Source organism: Dermacentor andersoni, chromosome 3, assembly GCF_023375885.2.
Source record: "Dermacentor andersoni chromosome 3, qqDerAnde1_hic_scaffold, whole genome shotgun sequence".
Classification (NCBI taxonomy): Eukaryota; Metazoa; Arthropoda; class Arachnida; order Ixodida; family Ixodidae; genus Dermacentor; species Dermacentor andersoni.
This window is the reverse complement of record NC_092816.1, coordinates 226,938,520-226,957,182: the sequence shown is the minus strand read 5'-3', so window position 1 is coordinate 226,957,182 and position 18,663 is coordinate 226,938,520. Positions and strand designations below refer to the sequence as shown.

Sequence of the window (18,663 nt, the reverse complement as noted above, 5' to 3'; positions counted from 1 at the left end):
AGTGTCACCCCCTGTCAGATCTCTGTGTCATCGTACATGTATGTTTTGTAGTTGTTTAGCTAGATGGCGCACCCCCCTTCTGTCATGTGACGAGCTTGGACCAATCGGGAGGTGTCATCTGGCATGTGAAGTCCTTTTTAATAATAAACGGCCGCGGGTCGGCTGAGTCTTCGTTCCGGTTTTCATCAGGAGCAGTTAGCTCCGTGTCTCCCTCTCTGCGTCGACGGTCGCCGCGCGTTCGCTGGCCGGGGGCCCCCCCTTGCCTGCCGCTGCCGACACAACACCGGTGTATCGTTTCATGAAATATCGGTCGACAGCAGTTGGTCTGAAAGATGGCTTGAGGCGATTTCTAGGGAGAACTGGATGCCCACACTAACTTCAAATTGCTCGGTAGTTTGCAGTTTGCACTTTCGGGAGTGCGATTTCAGAGAAAGCTGCAAAATATGACATCGACTTAAGCCTAGAGCGGTCCCCAGCTTATTTAGCGAGCACTTTACGCTAGAGCCAGATCCCGAGTGTGCCATAGCGGAGAAACGCAAGCGAAATTCGCCCCCCACAGGCGCGCTTGGATGCATACTGCCTTCTGAAAGCAAAGTACTTTGCTTGCAGCCACACGATGAACAGTCAGCCGAGACAAACTTCAACGAGAGCCCTTCTGGAACTGCCATAGAATTTTGCCCAATAGCTGTTCCTGCCTGCACTTTGGAAGTTGTTCAGCGAAACCAAGAACGACCTGCTATGAGCAACTTCTTGTTTGACGTGGCAGCCTGTAAAGATACACTAAATGAGGAATCAGTGCCTAATCGGAGCTCTGGCTGTACTACTCCGATTGGTTCTTTGCCATCTGGGGGTTTGCAAGTTAACTCAGAAAACAATGGAACACATTTTTCAGAGCCTTTTGGAGGGTGTCACAATCCACCCCGAGTCGTGAACAAGGGAGGGCTTCTCAGCGTGGTGGTGCTGAAAGATTACTGACCGGCGAGCTGCCGTGCTCGTCGGTGTTTATTGTGGTGCGGGTGACCACTGTTGCCTGCCGAGCTATAGCAGGCCGCCGAGCTTGGCGGGTGAACCAAGATTATGTCCAAGGGGGCGTCACCTACTTGCTACAACCCCTCATCCCCAGTTTGTTTGTTAAATAAAAAAAAAAACGTCCAAGTTCAAACAAATGTCCAAGTCCAACAAACGTCCAAGGTCACACTATGAGGCTCTGCCTCTACCCTAGCTGGGTCGATGGTGCCTGCTACCCAGGCGAGTAACGGTCTGGTGGCCTCCGCTGTCAAGTACTCCGCCGGGGCACTGGTGTCGACGGGTCGGGTGTGGCAACGCCGGGTGCTGCCTGGGCCAGCCTCGCTCCATCCGGAGGGTCCGTAGTGGTCGGCCTCGCGAGTGGTGCCGAGCTAGACACCGGTCCAACGGGTGCCGCGCCACTGGCTACGGTTGCCGCCTCCGAGGTAGGTGGTACTCCGCTAGAAGCGACTGGTGCTGCCGCTAGTCCTCCTGCGGGCTGGAACTCAGTGGCAGTCGAGGGTGCTGGCCAGGTCCCGAGGCGAGGTCTGACATGGTCGGCGTGTCTATGCCACATGGCCCCATCTGGCATGCGGACGAGCAGCGATGAGGCGCTGGCAGGAGACACCACCTGTCCGGCAGACCAGGGTGAGCCAGGACGGAAGTTCCTGGCAAAAACTGGAGCTCCCGACTCTGGCAAATGCCCAGGACGGCACCCTTGGTCAGCAGCCAGCTTCTGCTTCTCTGATTGAGCCTTGCGCAGCTTGCGCTTACTGCGGGAGACCTCGCTCTTGAGCTGCCTGTTGCGGCTCTGCAGGCTCGTTATAATGTGCCGCATCTCCCGGTTGATTGGCTGAGCCTGCTCGCTGGACACCGACGACGCCTCAAACTCAGTGCGTAGATTCTCGTACTCGAGAAGAATCTGCGCGATGTTGTCCTCGAGGCGGATGACCTCCGAGCGAAGCTGCTTCTGGACAACCAGCTCCTCACTTTCCATCTGCTCAATGTGGCGAAGGTGTGAGTTTTTGGCTGTCGACAGCAAGGAGCGACACTCGTCCAGCTGAGTCTTGAGTTGCATGCTCTCGTTGTACGTTGTACGGCACGGAGAACTGGCTCTGCAGGCACTTGTACTCTGCCGTGCTCACCACCAGGCTCTTGGGCAGCGACCGCAGCTCTATCCGCAGCCGCTCCACCGTCTTCAGGGCCTCCTTGTGGTCAAGCTGAAGCTGCTCCAGCTCCAGCAGCCGTGCCGATGCCAGCTCCCGCTGTTCCTCGAGCTGGCTCTGCAGGTCCTCCAAGCGCAGGGAGGCTGCTCCGCCACCACCGCCACAGCCCCCAAAATCCACATGTAGGCGGGACCAGGGTCTCTGTGGGAACGGCCAGGGGGTGCTTTCCACATTACGCGAGGCTCGCTGATGCTCCTGGCAGATTTGGCAGCTCTGCATCACATGCAAGCTGGCTTCCGAGTACTCTGGCAGACGAATGCCCAGTACATGAATCCAGTTTCGGCCCAGCAGCGTCGGCGACGACCCCTTCGTTAAGTAAAGGGGAAGGGTTGCCTCCCTGTCGCCAAAGCGAACGCTGACCTGTGCCTGACCCTGGACCTGGGAGAGTTGCCCGGAGTAGCTGTGCAGCATCACGCCCGAAGCCTCGACGGACACGCCGGGGAAAGTCCGCTTGAAGAGCTTCCCGGCCATTACAGACACGCTGGCCCCCGTGTCCAGCTCCATGGAAATGGGGTGCCCGCAGATTTCGACGGTCAGCATGTATGGCGGCACAGACGACGGTACAAAGCCTGTGTGCCACATGTCGAAAATCGGCGGGTCCTCGGCCACGACGTGGAGCCTGGCCGCGGAAGAACTTGAGCTTGCTGCCGCATGCCTCCGCCGCGTACCCTTGCGACGGCTACCCTGGCCGCGGGCTTGTGTTGTACCTGGGCTTGAATCAGGCTGCTGCTTGCTGTTCGTCCTCCCACTTCGGCATACACGTGCCAGGTGCCCATTTTTCCCGCACGTAAAGCATTGTGCTTGAGAGAACTGGCACTCTGAAGGGGAGTGGGCACCACCACAGCGACCGCAGGTTCTGCCCTTTGTCGCGAATTTGTTGACCGCCGCTTCCGCCGACGGTGAGCCAGTCGCACGGGAAATCTCGCCGGCGTCCTTGGCGGCAGCTTCCATCGCTGCCTTCACGGCGTCGTCCAGCGACGGGTCGGGAAGCTCCAGGAGTCGCGTCTGCATGGCGGGGTGTTTGATTCCGCAGACGAAACGGTCCCGGAGCAGCGAGTCCAGTTGGTCCCCGAAGGCGCAGGCACTCGCTAACCCTCGTAGCGCAGCAACGAATTGCCCGAGGGTCTCTCCTTCCCGGCGGCTCCGGTTGTTGAAGCGGAAAAGCTCCATTAGCGTGGACGGTGCTGGGTTAAAATGCGAGCGCAGTATGGCAAGCAGCTCACCCAGCGTCTTAACGTGCGGCGTGGCTGGCTTCAGAAGGTCGAGCAGGAGGCTGAAGACGCGGGTCCCGCAGCTGGCCAGGAAAATGTCCCGCTGTTTGGCCTCGGGTGTGTCGTTTGCCCGGAAGAACACGTGGACTTGCTCCTCGTAAATTTGCCAGGCGGACCCATCTCCCTTGAACGGCTTGAGCCTTCCGTACAGCGGCATGGCGACAGCAACGGGGGGCGGTGTTTCGCCGCTCGCGGCGGCGTGGGACGCTCCGTAGGTACTCGTCGCCAGCTTCTTCGCTAGAGTCACGAGGATCCCATCTTCGTCGCCAGTGTCACAATCCACCCCGAGTCGTGAACAAGGGAGGGCTTCTCAGCGTGGTGGTGCTGAAAGATTACTGACCGGCGAGCTGCCGTGCTCGTCGGTGTTTATTGTGGTGCGGGTGACCACTGTTGCCTGCCGAGCTATAGCAGGCCGCCGAGCTTGGCGGGTGAACCAAGATTATGTCCAAGGGGGCGTCACCTACTTGCTACAGAGGGGAGGAGAATAACACAAACAGAAGAACAGAGCGCTCTAGCAGATTCACTGAAGTTTGCATGTAAGAAGAAAAGGCAAGCAAGAAAGGTTTTGCACTCGTTCAAGAAGCAAACAAAATGGGACTCAGACACGTAAAGCGTGTTTGTAGAAAGTGATGGCGACGAAAGGAATGTGCGCTGTGAGCAGAAAATAATAAACTGTGCAGAACAGTAGATGCCTACAAAGAAGAACTTAAAAAATTGAAAGAAGAGTGCTATGTCTGTATTTCTGGAAGTTGTGGCTGACGCCAAGGAGGGGATGGTAAAAGCAGTGTTGCTTCTGAACCAAGTAATAAAATATAAGGAGAAAACAACACGCTGGTCGGAAATAACAATCAGGCATGGCATCGTAATGCGATACCTCTCAATAAAAGCCTACGAATACTTGAGGTGCAAAGAGCTTCTCAAGCTTCCTAGCAGAACAACGCTACAAAAATATTTCGGTACTACGTCCAGTGAAGTCGGTTTCAGCCAATTGGGTTGCTACCGCCTGGAAGCGGAGCTTGAGAATCTGGACACACCACTGTCAAAAGTATGTAGCCTCGTTGTTGACAAGATGAGAATTAAACAAAAGCTGCTCTACCACAAGCAAAGGGACATGTTTGTTGGTGATGTCGTCCTAGGTCCTGTGCCTCGAGTACCTCGCTCCTGCAGCTGAAGATGAACATCTGGCGAATTCACTGCTGTTTTTTCTGCTTTGTGGCCTGCAAGCAAGACACAAGATCCCTGTAGGTTATTTTTTCACCAAAGGTTGCACTGGGGACCAGCTCGCCAATGTCATTCGTCACGTCGTCATCAAAACAGCCAGCATTGGTTTTGACATCATCAGAGTTGTAACCGACAACCACAAAATCAAGGTAACAGCTATGGAAATTCTGAGTGGAGGAGAAGCAAAAATACATGCACTGCATCTGGCAGATCCATCAATGGATATATTTTTCACATTCAATCGGAGCCACATTATAAAGAACATCAGGTCTCAAATCCTGGCCAAAGAATTTGTTGAGAACAAGAAACTTTCATCAAAGTACATCAAAATATTCTACAAGATGCAAAGGCAGTCAACAGTGCGGCTAATCAGGTTCCTTACAAGGAAGCAAGTTTTCCCTTCGAATATTGAAAAAAATGAATGTGAAGACGGCCGTGCAGTTATTCTCTCCTGCAGTAACCACAGCACTGAAATACCTCAGGGATCAGGCAGGTCATAGCTGCGATTTTGAGTATGCATCTGTGAGGCCGACTGCTGAGTTCATGGAAGCCTTCCACAAGTGGTTTACATGCATTGATGTGAGCAATCTTCAGCAGCACATCCATCGCAATGACGAAGATGCTAGTCAGTTTTCTGAAATTGATGACCCAAGGCTGGATCGGCTTGAGGGCAAGTTCCTTTATTACACTGAGCAGTTGAAAACTAAAAGCCGCACGGAAAACTTCCTGAGCAAGGAAACGCACCATGCACTCATCTTTACAACGATGTCAAACATGGAATCTACTTGGTTTCTTCTTTCTGACAAGAAATTTAAATTTGTGCTTATGCGCAAGTTCTCAAGTGACCCCCATAGAGGCCATGTTTGAATTTCTACGGCGTAGCTCCGGCTGCAACGATGCCCTGGATGTGAAAAGCGCAGTGTGTGGAATAGAAAAGATGCTCAAGACCGGCATTGTTGCCTCCTTTGCCCAAAACAACACGAGAAGCTCGACATCATTTTCGCTGACACAGCTTCTACCAGTCTATCAGACTCCCACAAAGACTACAAGTACTGCAGAAAAAGGTTTAGATGCGGTGGTGAATAGGCTAAAAAAACAGTGCCTCTCAGACATGCCATGTGCGTCAAATCCAGATGTCGGCAGTGCGGCAATGGTCGGAGGATTCCTTGTGAGAGCGGCAAGCGAAAACATCCCCTGTGCCGAATGCGTTGCATTGGTGCAAGTAACCAAAGCGAACACACCCGTCCTTGGCCTTATCGCACATCAAGACCACGGGGGGCTCATGTATCCAAGCCAAGAACTTGTCAAACTTCTGACGTGCCTCAGGAAATTTGTTGACAGCGTGTTCCTGGATAGAAAATCCTTCTCAATACCACTCAAAGTTTGCGTGGAAAGGAGTGTCAAACTCCTCATGAGACTACCACTTCTGCGATGCGGCAACACAGACACCGTTCACAGCGGAAGGCTTTTGCATCTTATAACTACCAAGTTTATCAAGCCACTTTTCAGCAACTATGCACTTGGAACAACCGACAGACACGCCACTGTCAAGCTGCTGGAGTGCAAACCTATTTCACGAAAAATTCTTAAAATGTAGACTCAAATGTCTATGCATTTTGCCGCTGCAGTGATAATTCTCATGCAGGGCATTTGAACGATACACTGACGGCCATCGATCTTGTCATTATAGGTGTGAGAAAATGGACGTGCTCAGTTCCCACGAAGAAGATCAATGCCTCAAGCCTGGCCATCCTTATTGCCAAACTTCTTTAGGGCTGGGATCAAAAACTTCACTTTGCTTCATGCGCACATTGCGTTCTCTCTGAAAGTGACCTGTGCTACATTGCTATAAGGACGCGTGACCCGATCGAAAGTATCACTACCTCAATACGCGTGAGTGATTACGTGCGACTTCCAAGAGACATGCTGCCAAACGCAAATGCTGCACATGGTTTTATGCATTCTCTTTCGAAAAAGAGAGTGGCGGTGAATGCGAAATATAGCAATTCTTCCTTGAACTGCTGGCAGTGTGAACTCCGCATAAGTTAGCTTCACCCGTTACACCAGGGCAGTTGTGCTCTGTGCAATCAATGAACTCGATCGACCAAGCAGCACTTCAAAAGAAACTGCAATTAAGTGCTCTTTCGTTCCAAGCGCGGCCGGCGAGCAAGCAGACGCAACAAGCGATGGACTGTAGAAACTTGACGACCTCCCGACGGCTGGTGCACTGGCGGAGGCACCAACATCACAAGCTAAAACGTAAGGCCCAAATTTATTTTAGCTCGTGTGTGTCGATTGTATACATGTTACTGTGCATGCCACTGAAAAGTGTAGGTTAAGATAGACAGTTATCTAGTGTTCTTTGAAAAAAATGCATTCACCGCATAGTTAAAAAATTCTTAAAACAGTAACACAAAGCTGATAAGACATATAACGTTTCTTTTTCATAGCCCTGTACTATGTGCGCTTTCTGTATATGTGTGCTTTGTTTTTCTTTGATTTCATCCGTAACATTAGATTCTGTTCTTGTTCAACCGTGTGCCCACTACCTCTGTAATGCCCCAAAAGCTCTAAGGGTGGGTGGGTGAGTGAGTGAGTAAATAAATAAATATATAAATTATAAAATGTATAATCTACCAGCACCGCGCTGCATAATCTAACATGCGGGCAAGCAGTTGCGATAACGAAAATGACTAATCAACGAACATAGAAAAAAAACAACGCCCGCGAGAACGCTCGCTAGCAGACACCCCCTGCATGCCGACGCTATCTATGCGCTGGAAGTTGAAAAGGCAACAAGCACCGCCTTACAGATTTTGTGCAGAACTAAGGGAACCACCCCCAGAATGTGAAAGCGAGCAACGTGGCGGGCATCTAGTAAAGGAGGCACTGGCTTTTCAAGTACGTCTGTGTGCCACAGCAGACAACGCCAGCTGCCTAAGCCAATCGCAGGACTTTATTTAGTCACGTGCACTGAATGTGCGAATGGGGTCGCACGCTGGGATTTTCTTTGCGCAGTATTTCTAAATAGCGAATAGGAGGGCGAACGAAAATGTGGCGGAAATTAAAGTAGTAGTTCTTTCCAATGTGACGAAGATGGCCGCGACAGCATACGCCATTCAGCAGCAGCGTGGTGTGAAAAAGCCCCCTTTTTATGCGTCTTTCTGTCAAAATATAGCTTGCAGCGGTTACATAAATTGATATTGCGACTAAAATATTGATCCATGACGCGGAAATCTTGGTCAGAACATGTGGCAGTGTTTGTATATTACGAAAATACCACTTTCAAAAAACAAATTTTTTTTTGGTCTCTAAGACACATGTGTCCCCCCTTAAACATAGTCGCGAAGAATCCCCCACCGAGCCCCCATTGAACCCCATGTATTGGCTGACCGCTGCCGTAGTCGCTCGGTGCCCATCAAATGGTTAGCGCATACTATTTTCTTGCTTACTCTACAAACACAGGCACAAAATCGGCAAAATCTCATGTGCGCAGACGTTCAATACTCGAGTTGCGACACCTGGAAAACAGCCACCAGCGATAGTGACGTTAAAACATGGCCACCATGACTTATTTCCTGATCATACAACTGTTGCCAATTGCAGTGCACAAAAGCATGGCCTTGGAGATTGGCTTCCGGTAACATAAAGAAGCTGCCGGTAGGGGTGTGAATTCACTGTCGCCGTTGAACCCAATCCAATTCAAGTAGTAGCCATGCAGAAGCGCATTTTTTTTTAATGCATAGGCATTTCCATGTTTGCCCAATGAAAATAATATCCCACCGTCCATCCGTCTCGTAAGACGACCACTTTCAAGATAAAGCCTGCGGCAGCGAGCGACTGTACCTTCATGCTGCCTGTCGCTTCAATGCGAACGAGGCAGCGAGAACACAGCGCTCACGAAGCTCTCGGCACAAGCCGCATCCTGCCCCTTTCGCAGATCACTTTCAAGATATGGGCCCGCATGTCTCTCTTCAGCATGCAGCAGTGCAAAAGCAGTGCACGGAGCTATTAAGCAGTCCGCATCGCAGATCGTTTTCAAGATATGGTCCCCGCGGCCATTTTATATATGCAGGCGCCACCGCTGTACATTTGGTCATGGTTCATAATGGTTCGAAGCGGATGGATAAAGTGCTAATGAGCAATAACGGCTTATGATGATCGGAACGTCATCAGTGCACCGGGCGCCCCCACCTGCAGTACTTCGCTTCCGTTACCAATGCACCTTGTGTCGCTGTCCACACCAGTTCGTGTCGCCGCAGCGTTGTCCCTTGTACTGGCCGGATCAAGTTTCATAACGTTGATAATGACACCAGGCTGTGTGGAGATGAGCAAGTGGCACTATGCTTACACATGCTTAGACAACTCCCAGAGAAGTTCCTGCGTGAATTCTCTTTCTTCATTTCGCCAGTGTGTTTGCGATCGTGGTGTTCAACGGTCTTTGCTGCAGCGTCTCATGTTTATGTTATTGAGACGTCAGCATTGTTACATCTGCAGAGTTTTTGGAGAGCGACATTATTGCCACTGTCGCACCTCACCCATCTTCAAGCGAAAGTGATGACAACGACGATGTGGTAGTGGACGACGGCCCTTCATTATCTGACGCGGCGCTTGCTTTGAGCATCATGTGAGCTTTGACAGAGAAGCAGGGCCTCGTGGACAAACTCGCTCGCTGCCTTACTGAGTTCGAAGATGTTGCGGCAAGGCCACCATGGCGGCAAGTGAAGATCACCGATCTTTTGCTGCCTAACCACAAATAATGCCTGTCTGAGCATGTGTAGTTGAGAGCATCATGACATAGTTCTTTACTGACCGGTAAACAGCTTCTAATCTGGCATTAGCGGTTAATTCGTACATCGTTTAGTGTGTACCTAAACATCGTTCCCGGCAGACTACGTATTAACAAGGTTTGTATGTACTGATGGAAACGAGCTTGCTTGTATCCCATAAACAAGGAATTATCTTTTTAATTTGGCCCTGAAAATGCTGCAAGAATGACAAGTGGTGTTGCTTGATGGCGAAACGGTGGAAACAATCTGTGTACCGTCACGTAAACAAAAAGCCATGCAAGGAGAGTAATCTTGCTCGGATACAATATTGTATTCCTTGAAATTGCATTTTATGAACTTCTGCTAACTTTTCTTTACATGAGAGTAATTTCATTCTTTTTTCCTGCTAGGGTGTGTTGAAAATTAGCACTGCCTTGTGCAAACGAATGGAGTCGCAATGATTGTAGTGGTGCGTTGAAACATGGCCTCCGAGATTGCCATCCTGTCCTGTCATCATCGTTGCTGGCATCTGTACAGTTTTAAGAGACCACGCAGATTGAAAGATTGTTTTAAAAACTTCCGCCCACTTTCAGACAAATCATTGTACGTTTAGACACTCCAAAAGGTCGGCTTTCTAAGAAAATACACTACAAAATAGAATATCCTTGAAAAACGGTAGACAGTCCCTTCAGCCACTAAATATTGCGCTACAATGTGCTTCTTGTATCATCCCAACGATGCAGAAAAAAAAAGTTACTCAGCTTGTAAAATGTAGGGACGCTCAACTCCATACCCTTATGTTGTCGCCCTCACATGGCTCTCACGGCTCCTTGAATTCAGCTTCCTCACGCAGCATGTGCAAGGCGTCTGTGGAATGGTGCCGCAGACACCTTCTCGTTTGGCTTGAATGTGCCATTTATCTTGGCTATTTTATAGAAGGTGCAATAAATGCCCTTTTGGACTGTTTCCACTATTGTGTTGTTGATACTTTGTCCTAAGAGCATGCCTGAGACCTCACAATATTCAACATAAAACCAGGCAAAAAAAAAAATCACATCCTTTTGCATTTCAGTTCAAGTAGAAAAGAATCCAGCAAGTAGCACAAAGCCCGTTTTAGTGAATGCATTCCTTTAGCTGTGTGGAGGCATATGAAAATGAGATTATGTTTAGATGACTGCCTACATGGGCATGAATACAATGTTTGCAGGGGACAAAAAGGGCACCAAGTGGCAGTTTAAAAACTGCTGTTGAAAGCCTAAACTGTGTTGCTGACACAATTTTGTTGACATAAGTGCTGATCAGAGGGCCAGAGAAGGAGTGGAAGCAGCCAAAATGGCTCAGGATGACTGTGCATGTATGATTGCGCCATCTGTTGCATTATCTAAAAGGAATTGTGAACAGAGACTTGCCAAATGAGGAAACGTTCATCACTGCCGCAGCAGTCCAGCAGCACATTTTTTGAGAATGCTCAGCCCATGTAACACTGACAAAAGATTCTGATCAGATACATGATCAGACAACGGTGCGAACAAACACAACCTACACCATACCACACAAAGAGAGAGGGAAAAAAAGAAAAACCTGCCTTCCACTCCTCTTGTGGCTTGATCTTCACAGCCACAAGGTCCCCATTGAGGGCTCGGTTCCGGTCATGTAGACCGCCAATATAGATGTCCATCTGACTGTCCTGGAATGTACCAAAACAAACAACCCCGTCACATCTGCTCTGCAGGTTGCATAACGAAGATTCAATAACAAAGGAAGATACCAGGGAGAGGTACATGGGATAAGCACTGAACCAATGTTTACTCATGAAGGCGCTCCTGCAAAAAAGCAAAAAATTTCACTGTATACTCGAGGTGTAGAGTGACCAGCTCTTCCCAACTCCTGCAGTATGATGCGTTGCTGGGAGGTTGAGTGCAGGGGAGGTGTGAGGCTAAACAGAGGCTAGGCACTACAGATAGACGCAGTGTGCCACAATGAAGTTCTCATTCTCAGAGCTTAGTTTCAATTTCCTTTTTAAAAAATGCACTACACGCTGATTTGATCTTTGAAGAGTCATGCCCAAAGCTCTGAAAACAAAACTTTGAAGGAACCCTGAACCACTTATTAAAGAAGTCCAGAAAAAAGTACTTTAATGCATTCAGCAAAAGCAGAGTTACTGGCAATAAAAGATAGCCCCTGTGATCCCCTTCGCGGCCCTTCTTCAGTGCCTTTCACTGCGAAGGCTATGGTGGAGTGGAGTGATGCCTACAATGCTCTGCCTACTGAACGTCACCATGGGGCTTAGTTCAAATTTGATTTGGAATGTTCACGTAGACACCAATACTTCCAATTTTGGCACCTACCACACACCAAGCTCAGAGGCTACTCTCAACCTATGGTTGAGTTCACGGTGCCTCTGCTGCTGCAGTGTTTGAGATGACGGCTACATGCGGCTGTGTGCTCTCTTACAACGAGTGGCATGAACAGCACCCTTTCTTCTTCCTTCACACTTACGGCTATCACACAACCTCCAAGGGTCGAATGAGTACCTGCAAGTATGTTGGCAATGTGCACATCAGCTTAACTACACAGGTTACAAGAACGCAACCATCCCAATTTGCCCAGATTTCTGTACTTTTTTTGTACTTTCTGTAATTGCGTTTTTTCGGACAATGTTCTGCAGAGGGAGATTGAGAATGCAAGATAACAGCCAAGCATTACAAATTTAATTTTCCCCTAATCCAAGTTTCTTCCCTTTAAACCATCTGCCTTAGCCATGCCTCGCTTGTGTTTCACATGGAATGCACAGGGTGGACAAGGTAGACGGGGGAAACACAGGTAGGCCCTGTACAGAAAACAGTGCACTGTCATTTGCTGCTGCATGCAGTCTGGCCCGAGGCCTCTGCAAACTCTTTTTATTTCTTTCATGGCACAACAGGATTCTACAGCTCTGCATGAAGACTTCCCAAAATTGGTGGAATGAACTGGCCCTCGACTTTAGTTGCAAACAAAGGTCTGCAACCTGACCGCAGAAGTTCTAGCATACACCATTTATCAACAGTTCAGTGGGATCACATCACCCGTTTCAAGGCAGTGTTAGCGATTGTGCTCTGGCGATAGTGCTGGTGCTATGACATGTTGTAACTTGGTACTCAGGGGGGCCAAAATAAAGAGCTATGCTATCTGGCAATGGCAGCACAAGGCTGACAACCATAAAAATTGAAAGAGTCCAAGCTGTGTCAGGAAGTCTGTTTGCTCCGCAGTCGTACTCCCTGTCAGCTAGAAGCATAGGTTGGCAGAAAAAATGGACACTGACTCACCAATATTTATGCAGGCTATGTGCTCACCCATACTCATGTACGCTCCTTCACGCTTCTACTCACTAACACGCATTAGCGTTTACAGTCGCTTGTTTTCACACTTACCAACTCCCACTCACGCTCGTGTCCACTGCCACTCACCATCACTCACTTGCATACATAGTAGTCTAATCACACTTGCTGACAGTCACTCGCATTGATGCTCACATGTGCTCAAGCTCACTGTCACAAACTTTCGTACCTACTCACGTTAACTGGCAATCACTCCTGTTCATACTGACATCCATGCAAATTCACCGGATCCTATTCCCCCCTCTCTCCTACTCCCTACTCATATCTATGCATGACCTTTTTCTATCACTAGTGCTCTATCTCACGTCTTTAACCCTTTAATGATGGCATATATAACTACTGGAAATATTTTTTTTTTATTTTCTATCTAAATGTGAAAAGCGCATAGAGAATAAGCATAATCAACAAAACAACAAATATTTAGCGGAAACTTTCAGCAAAATGGGGGAACACCAAGCAGGAAACTAGAAGTGAGCGCCCCCCAAGCCACTTGTGGTTCCATTTGGAATTTGTATAGATGGCTCTGGTCATGTGTGTGAACCATTTGCTTTACGTCACGTGTGCATGACACCACTGCAGCCAGAGATGCCACATCCTCTGACTGCGCTTTCAAAAGAATGCACGTTGCATGCCAAACTTCTCACACATTGTGTGTGCCTGCTCTAAACCAACAAATGATGCTTGCTGCCTGTCACGCAATTATGGCCAAAACACGGGGAAGGCGAGAGATGGAAATTGAAGACTATGAGCAAAATGAGAGCAAGGTGAAAGCAGGAGCCAACGTTTCGACAAGTGGACTTCTCTTCTTCAAGGCGACATATGCTTTCCTCGCCACAGTATATATAAGTGGAGTTGGGTGTGGCAGGTGGGTGTGGCCTTAAGCGAAGGTGTGTTAGAGGCGAGGATGTCGAATTGAGAATAAAGGAGCGCTGTGCACAAGGTCAGGGACACTGCCGTCTGTCAATCATGCGTCAACGCCCGTGTGTCACCGACGTGTCAACAGCGTGCACAGCAGCCCTCTTATTACCTGACACGTGATTGACAGATCGCCATGACCCTGGCCTTATGCACAGCACTCCTCTATTCTATGGAGATACAGCGAGTGCAGTGTTTCTTCCCTCATTCCTCCTCAACTCGTAGACTGCACTCAGCTGGGGCAGAGCCAATAGCAGTGCCCTGCCTACTGCTTTTATCCTTATGGTAACACTTCACACTTCATGTCTAACAAAGGTACCGAAGAGTGCTAAAAGAGCAGAGACATGATGGGTGGGTTGTGAAAACCAAGTGCCATGTCCCTGTTTCCTAGATCTGCAGGGGTGTGCAGGTGTACAAAAGCTTATGCTTGCAATTTATGGTCGTTAACAATAACCGAACAGCTGGTATTTATTGTGCCGCCAAGCCATCGCTGAAATAGCATTAAAGCAGGGGAAAAAAAAGCGGGACCTCAAAAGCCACAGGATAAAGCAAACAATCTGTTATGCAAGCTCGTAGCTTCACTGCTGCAAACAGAAAAATAATATTTGGCTGGCACGTTCACGGCAGCATTGTCTACGGATGCAAATGTTTTCTTAGTGCATTTAAAAAGTGTTTCAGTGCCCCCAGAAGTTCACAAACACCATTAGAACCTGCAGCCCCCAATGGGCCCCTACTGCACCAGGCCGTCGTCTCACTTTGCATCAGACAGAGGCTCAAGAGGTGCCAACAAGTCAAGTGAAGGCCTAAGCTGAGAGTGTCCACACTGCAGTTAAACCACATGTTGATGCAGTATGCAGTAGCTATAAGGTTCAACATTCTGGCCCTTCTTGTTGGCCAGCCTCTTGTCACTTACTCAAACGCAACACGAAAGGGCTCCCAAAAGACTCATTGGATTAACCAATGGGCCTCAGTCTTCAGCAGCTGCAGCTGCTGGAGACTGTCAGGCCTGTGACCCTGCAGAGGGTGCCATGAATCTCTGGACCCGAACAGGCCACCAATGGAAACTGATCCTTGCAACGTTTAACACCCGGACTCTCTCGAGTAAAGCTAGCTTAGCAGGACTCTTTGAGGAACTATCAGACATTGTTTGGGATATCATTGGCCTTAGTGAGGCTAGAACAACTTGTGAGGCTTATACAGAGCTGACAAATGGCCACGTCCTCTGCTATAGAGGGATACCGGATAAGAAGCAGTTTGGAGTAGGATTTCTAATCCATAAGGACATAACGATGACGAAAGACTGACGAATTCTACATCATTAATGAGAGGGTAGCAGTAGTCACAATAAAGATGAATAGCCGGTATAGATTGAAGGTAGTACAAACCTACGCTCCAACCTCCAGTCATGATGATGAAAAAATAGAACAGTTTTATGAAAATGTTGAATTAGCGATGCGAAAAGTGCAAACTCGGTATACTGTAGCCATAGGTGACTTCAATGCAAAAGTGGGGAAAAAGCAGGCTGGTGAACAAGCAATTGGCAATTACGGCGTGGATTCTAGGAACACTCGAAGAGAGATGTTGGTAGAATTCGCGGAAAGAAATAAGCTGCGAGTAATGAGCATCTTCTTCAGGAAGCATTGGAAGAAGCGGACCTTGAAACGCCCTAATGGTGAAACAAGAAATTAAATTGATTTCATACTTTCTACCGATCCCAGCATACTGCAGGATGTAGAAGTGTTAAGTAGGGTGAAGTTCAGTGATCATAGGTTAGAGAGGGCTAGGATCCACCTCAATTTGAAGAGAGAAAGAGCAACATTGGTCAAGAAGAAACAGGTCAACCTTGAGGCAGTAAAAGTAAAAGCAGACAAATTCAGGCTGGTACTTGCCAACAAATATGTAGCCTTAGAACAGAGAGATGATGATGACATAGAGCTAATGAATGAAGCCGTAACTAGGTTGGTTTCAGAGGCAGCAATTGAAGTGGGAGGCAAGGCACCAAGTCAACCAGTAGGCAAGCTCTCCCAAGAAGCAAAGGACCTAATAAAAAAAACGACAATGAATCAAAGTGTCCAACTCAACAGATAAGAACAATTCATGGAACTGTCAAAACTGATTTAAAAGGTCAAAATATGGGATATTCGAAATTATAATGTGAGAAAGACTGAAGAAGCTGTAAAAAATGGATGCAGCCTGAAATCAATGAGAAGAAAACTTGGCATAGGACAAACTAAGCTGTATGCACTGAAAGATAAGCAGGATAATATCATCAGCAATCTCGAAGGTATAGTAAAAGCAGCGGAAGAATTCTATACTGACCTGTACAATACCCAGAGCAGGTAGGATACCTATATTGAATGTAGTAATGGACAGGTTACAGAGGCTCCTTCTATAACTTGCGATGAAGTTAGAAGGGCCTTAGAAGACATGAAACGAGGAAAGGTGGCAGGAAAACATGGAATAACGGTCGATTTAATCAAAGATGGAGGAGACATCATGCCTGAAATGCTTGCAGCCCTTTATACGAAATGTCTCGCGACTTCAAGGGTCCTAGAGAACTGCAAGATTGCCAACATTATACTAATCTGCAAAAAGGGAGACACTAAAGAATTGAAAAATTACAGGCTTACTTCCAGTATTATTAGCTTACTTCCAGTATTGTATAAAATATTCACTAAGACAATTTCTAATAAAATAAGGGCAACACTTCAGTCAACCAAGGGAACAGGCTGGCTTCAGGAAGGGATACTGCACAACAGATCACATCCATGTGATCAATCAGATAATTGAGAAATCCGCAGAGTATAATCAGCCTCTCTATATTGTCACGTGGTGGTGACGTTGAATAACACAGTAGCAAATACTGTGAACGACAAAACTAACTTTTATTGGGCGAACCTGTGCCCACAAAACAGGCTACACTTATAGCACAACGATAGCTGCGAACACGCTCGGCGATCGTAGAAAATCTGATCAGCGGGTCAAGCGCGTCGGCTTTTATACAGCAGTCATCGAATGTTCCAGACTAATCGCTGGGACCCGCATGCCTTCTACAAAGTTCCACACCCTTCGTGTCAAGCGATGAAATCAGATAACACAAGGTTCGGCGACAACAGACAGCAGATAGAAGCATCGATAACTTTCCAGAAACTTCGGATACGTGCAGGCGCGTCCCGCGCTGTGCGATAACATTTGTTAGGCGGCAAAACGTGTCGCCCGATAAAGACAAGTACACGTGTCAATATGGCTTTCATAGATTATGAAACGGTATTTGTTTCAGTGGAGATACCAGCAGTCGTAGAGGCATTACACAATTAACAAAGGAGTACAGGATGCTTACATAAATATCTTCGAAAATATCTACAGAGATTCCACAGCCACCTTAATTCTACACAAGAAAAGTAGGAAGATACCTATAAGGAAAGGGGTCAGACAAGGAGACACAATCTCTCCAATCCTATTCACTGCGTGCTTAGAAGTAGTATTCAAGCTATTAAACTGGGAAGGCTTAGGAGTAAAGATTGATGGCGAATACCTGAACAACCTTCGGTTTGCCGATGACATTGTTCTATTCAGCAACAATGCAGATGAGCTGCAACAGATGATTGATGACCTTAACAGGGAGAGTGTAAGAGTGGGGTAGAAGATTAATATGCAGTAGACAAAGCTAATGATAAATAACCTGGCAAGGGAACAAGAGTTCAAGATCGCAAGTCAGCCTCTAGAGTCTATGAAGGAGTACGTTTACCTAGGTCAACTAATCACAGGGAACCCAGACCATGAGAAGGAAATTCACAGAATAAAAATGGGTTGGATTGCATACGGCAGACATCGTGAGCTCCTCAATGGGAGCTTACCGTTATCATTGAAAAGGAAAGTATACAATTAGTGCATTCTACCGGTGCTGACATATGGGGCTGAAATCTGGAGACTGACAAAGAGAGAGAGAGAGAGAGAGAAACAACTTCATTGAGCCGAGCTCGACATCTTCTTAGACGCCGTCGATGGAAGTGGTTCCCTCTTCACGGGACCCATATGCTTCCCTAGCCACCTGGCCCCTGGAGATCAGGACGAGCTGGTCTTCCAGGGCGGTGCTGGTTAGCAAGGTCTCCCATCGCTCGGTAAGGGTGGATGAGGGATGGGGTAAGGTAGCGGGGCAGTTAAGAGGTGGGGGGATCGCCTTGATGAAATCGCATACTCCAATGACGTGTTGGAGCGTGCCTAACTGAGTTTTGCAGAAGTTACAATCCTTGTCGTACCTTTCCGGGTACATCTTGTTTTGAAGGTAAGGGTGCGGGAATGATCCTGCCTGTATTTGCCTGTAGATCGCTTGCTGTTCTCTGCTAAGCGATTTGTGAGGATCGGGGTAACGGCGCCTCTCCGTCTTATAATGGTTCGTAATGTCTCTGTAACTAAATATGGACTGTGGCTCACCTTCCTCAACCCGGTGTTCCATCTCTCGGGCGAACTGGTGGGCAAGTTCGTTGCCCTCCAGCCCAGAGTGAGCCGGTGTCCATATTAACTCAACTTTCCTTTCAGGTACGTCGCGTTTACTTTGGAGAATATCTAGTGCCGCAAGAGACACCCACCCCTTCCTGTAGTTGTTATACGCCTTTTGCGAGTCGGTGACAATTCTTCCCACCTTGGGCTGCGCGAGTGCTAGCACTATCGCGGCATCTTCTGCCACCTCTGGAAAAGACGTCTTGATGGAGGCGCAGGTTACGAGCACATCCCGCGTCGTAACTGCCAGCGTTGCTTTTGATGAAAACTTGGGTAACGAAGCGTCTGTGAAGAGAGTGACCCCCTCTTCCTCTTCTACTATTTGACCCAAAGTCTCCGTCAAGGCCGCTATACGAGCTGCTCTGCGGCCGTCGTTACG

General features: G+C 48.3%; 1 protein-coding gene across 2 annotated transcripts in view; it reads right to left on the bottom strand.

Moving 5' to 3' along the window:
• The window catches only part of LOC126536157 (DIS3-like exonuclease 2), a 330,469-nt gene that overhangs the window by 175,169 nt on the left and 136,637 nt on the right, over positions 1 to 18,663 (bottom strand). For both annotated transcript variants that reach the window (XM_050183033.3, XM_050183050.3), the window contains one exon: positions 11,078 to 11,179. In XM_050183033.3, the coding sequence (XP_050038990.2) occupies positions 11,078 to 11,179 (102 nt within the window). The remainder of the gene's footprint in view (positions 1 to 11,077; positions 11,180 to 18,663) is intronic.